The 3,531-nt window shown below is 46.1% G+C and overlaps 1 protein-coding gene across 1 annotated transcript; it reads left to right on the top strand.

The window, feature by feature from the left end:
* The first annotated feature begins 266 nt into the window (after positions 1 to 266).
* Positions 267 to 1,205, top strand: LOC136166254 (olfactory receptor 7D4-like). The gene has a single exon (XM_065932322.1). The coding sequence runs from the start codon at positions 267 to 269 to the stop codon at positions 1,203 to 1,205; it is 939 nt and encodes a 312-aa protein (XP_065788394.1).
* The last annotated feature ends 2,326 nt before the right edge of the window (positions 1,206 to 3,531 follow it).

Consider the following 3,531-nt stretch of genomic DNA (forward strand, 5'->3'; position numbering starts at 1 on the left):
AGGTGGATTCTTTACTAACTGACCACCAGGGAAGCCCAAGGTACTGGAGTGGGTAGCCTATCCCTTATCAGGGGATCTTCCCAACCCAGGAATCAAACTGGAGTCTCCTGCATTGCAGGCAGTTTCTTTACCATCTGAGTTACCAGGGAAGTCCCCCAAATCAACTATACTTCAATCTAAAAGAAAAGTGATGACTAGCTGAGGTGCCAGCTGACTATTCATTGAATGTTGCTTTTGCCTCCTTCCCCAGCAGACACACCAGCTACATGGGAGCAGGAAACCAGACAGGAATATCACAGTTCCTCCTCCTGGGCCTCTCAGATGATCCAGAACTGCAGCCCCTTCTCTTTGGAGTGTCCCTGTCCATGTCCCTGGTTGCCATGCTGGGGAACCTGCTCATCATCCTGGCCATCAGCACTGACTCCCACCTCCACACCCCCATGTACTTCTTCCTCTCCCACCTGTCCTTTGTTGACATCTGCTTTGTCTCCACCACTGTCCCGAGGATGCTAGTGAATATTCAGACACAGAGAAAAGACATCTCCTACATAGGCTGCTTCACTCAGGTGTATTTCTTTATGGTTTTTGCTGGAATGGACAGTTTCCTCCTGACTGTGATGGCCTATGACCGGTTTGTGGCCATCTGCCAACCCCTGCACTACATGGTTATCATGAACCCCCACTTCTGTGGTCTCCTGGTTCTCACGTGTTGGCTTATCATTTTATTCAGCTCCCTGTTTCATGTGCTACTGATGATGCGGCTGACTTTCTGTATTGGAACTGAAATTCCACATTTCTTCTGTGAACTGACTCAGATTCTCAAGGCAGCCTGCTCGGACACCCTCATCAATAACATCTGCTTGTATGTGGCGACTGTCCTGCTGTGTATGTTTCCTCTGACTGGGATCCTTTATTCTTACTCTCAGATTTTCTCTACATTGATAAAGATGGCCTCCACTGAGGGCAAGTATAAGGCGTTTTCCACCTGCATGTCTCACCTCACTGTGGTCTCCTTGTTCTATGGGACAGGCCTGGGGGTTTACCTCACTTCTGCTGTGACCCACTCTTCCCAGAGACACTCCATTGCCTCAGTGATGTACACTGTAGTCACTCCGATGCTGAACCCTTTCATCTACAGCCTGAGGAACAAGGATGTGAAAGGGGCCCTGGCCAGGCTCCTGAGTCTAGGCGCCCCCTGTCTATGATGAGTCACTAACCTCAGAACTAAGTGAACGTTGAGAACCCCAAAGACAAATGTTGTAGATTTGAATCTCCTGGCTCCTTTTCTCCCTCAAAAGACATGTTCATTTCTTCTTTTCCTAAAGCACCTGTGACTTCACTTTTGTTGGATTATTTTTTAAGACATTTTTTGGACGGAGACCATTTTTAAAAATCTTTATTGAATGTGTTACACCATTGCTTCTGCTTTTATGTTTTGGTTTTTCTGTCCGTGAGGCATGTGGGATCTTAGCTCTCCAACCAGGTAACAAAGAAGCATCCCCTGGCCTGGAAGAGGAAGTCTTACCACTGGGCTGCCAGAGAAGTCCCCACTTCTGTTTTTGTATTAGTTTCTGCACAGCATTGTTGTCAGTAAATTTTTTTTGACATTTTCATTATATGCTGTCCATAAAATTTCATGGTTTTACATGCTTTCTTGTAGCCATTCTAACAATTTCTAACTTCAGATTTAGAGCACTTTATCAAGTGCTGGCCTGGTAGTCCCCAAATTAGCCTCTCAAATTTGGTGTTCTTTACATTCATTTGGTTGTGGACTTGTTATCTCCAAAAGAAATGGGATACAAATCATACAATAGACGTAACAAAGGATATCTCATATCAGGATTGTGCTTGTTTCTTCACATGTGTGACTTTATGTCTTCTTGTAAACACTTCTTTGAGATATTTTCTCTTATTCACCCCACTTTTCAAAAGAAGTGGCTTCCCTGGTGGTTCAGACAGTAATGAATCAGCCTGCATTGGCAGGAGACATGGGTTCAGTCCCTGGGTCAGGAAGATTCCTTGGAGAAGGAAATGGCAACCTACTGCAGTATTCTTGCCTGGGGAATCCCTTGGACAGAGGAGCCTGGCAGGCTTCTGGCAGGCATGACTTAGGATGAAGCAACAACAGCAACAACAATTTTTTGATTACAGGAAATACGCCGCATTCAGACTCCAAGATCTTCCCTGAATTCCAAGGGCAGGTTCAAACAGTTGTTAATTAGGAAAGGGAGGTGATGGAGAGACAAGGGAGGAAGAGTCAAGAAACAATAGTGCAATTCTCAAATCACTGAACATATATATTACCATATGTAAAATAGGGGCTTCCCTGGTGGCTCATAAGGTAGAGAATCTGCCTGCACAGTGGGAGACCTGGGTTTGATCCCTGTGTTGGGAAGATCCCCTGGAGGAGGGCAGGGCAACCCGCTCCAATATTCTTGCCTGGAGAACCTCTGTGGACAGAGGAGCCTAGCAGGGTACAGTCCATAGGGTCACAGAGAGTCAGACACCACTGAGTGACTAAGCACAGCACAGCACATATCAGATAGATGACCAGTGTGAGTTTGAAGCATGAAGCAGGCCACCCAAAGCCAGTGGTCTGAGACAACCTAGAGGGATAGGGTGGGGAGGGAGGTGGGAGTGGGGTTTAGGATGGGTGGGAAGCACGTGTATACTTATGGTCAACTCGTGTTGATGTTTGGCAAAAACCATCACAATATTGTTAAGTAATTATCCTCCAATTAAAACAAAGGAATAAATTTTTTAAAGTAACAGAAAAAAATCAATAGTGTAGGCTTGGGGCAGGAATATAGGTGAAGATGGCAAATGACTTAGGCAAGTGGTATCTGGGAAAGAGTACCCCAGGTAGAGGGTAAGGTTAATAAAAAGACCCTGACGTAGGAGACTGCCTGGTGCCAGGGAGGCAGCTGGAGCAGAGTGAGGGGGAGCACAGCAGAACAAGAGGGTAGGTATCAGTGCTGATGCCGTGAGACTTTCTGCCACTGAACGACTCACGCTTTCAATTACTCTGAATGATATAGGGAGTCATTGCAGGGATTTGAGCAGACACATGACATGACCTGACTTAAGATTTTAAAGGTCATTCTGGGTGCTGAGTTTAGCTTGGATTGTAGGGTGTAAGGGAGCCTGTTTGGACTTACTTGTGGTAAGAGATATAGGTACATAGGACCAAGGGGAGGATAACAGTGTAAGCACTGGGAAGCAGTCAGCTGAGTTGTATTTTGAAGGGAGAACCAAAAGGTTCTGCTTCCAGGTTGGATACGGGTGTGAGAGAAAGAGAAAAGACAAGAATGACTCCAAGATTGGGGCCTGAACAACTGAAAAAATAGAATTGAATTCATTGAGATGGGTTTCCCAGGTTGTGCAGTGGTAAAGAATCCACCTGCAATGCAGGAGACAAGGATTCGATCCCTGGCTCAGGAAAATCCCTTGGAGAAGGAAGCGGCAACCCACTCCAGTATTCTTGCCTGGAGAATCCCCATGGAGAGAGGAGCCTGGTGGTCTACAGTCCAT

Source organism: Muntiacus reevesi, chromosome 1 (genome assembly GCF_963930625.1).
Source record: "Muntiacus reevesi chromosome 1, mMunRee1.1, whole genome shotgun sequence".
Classification (NCBI taxonomy): Eukaryota; Metazoa; Chordata; class Mammalia; order Artiodactyla; family Cervidae; genus Muntiacus; species Muntiacus reevesi.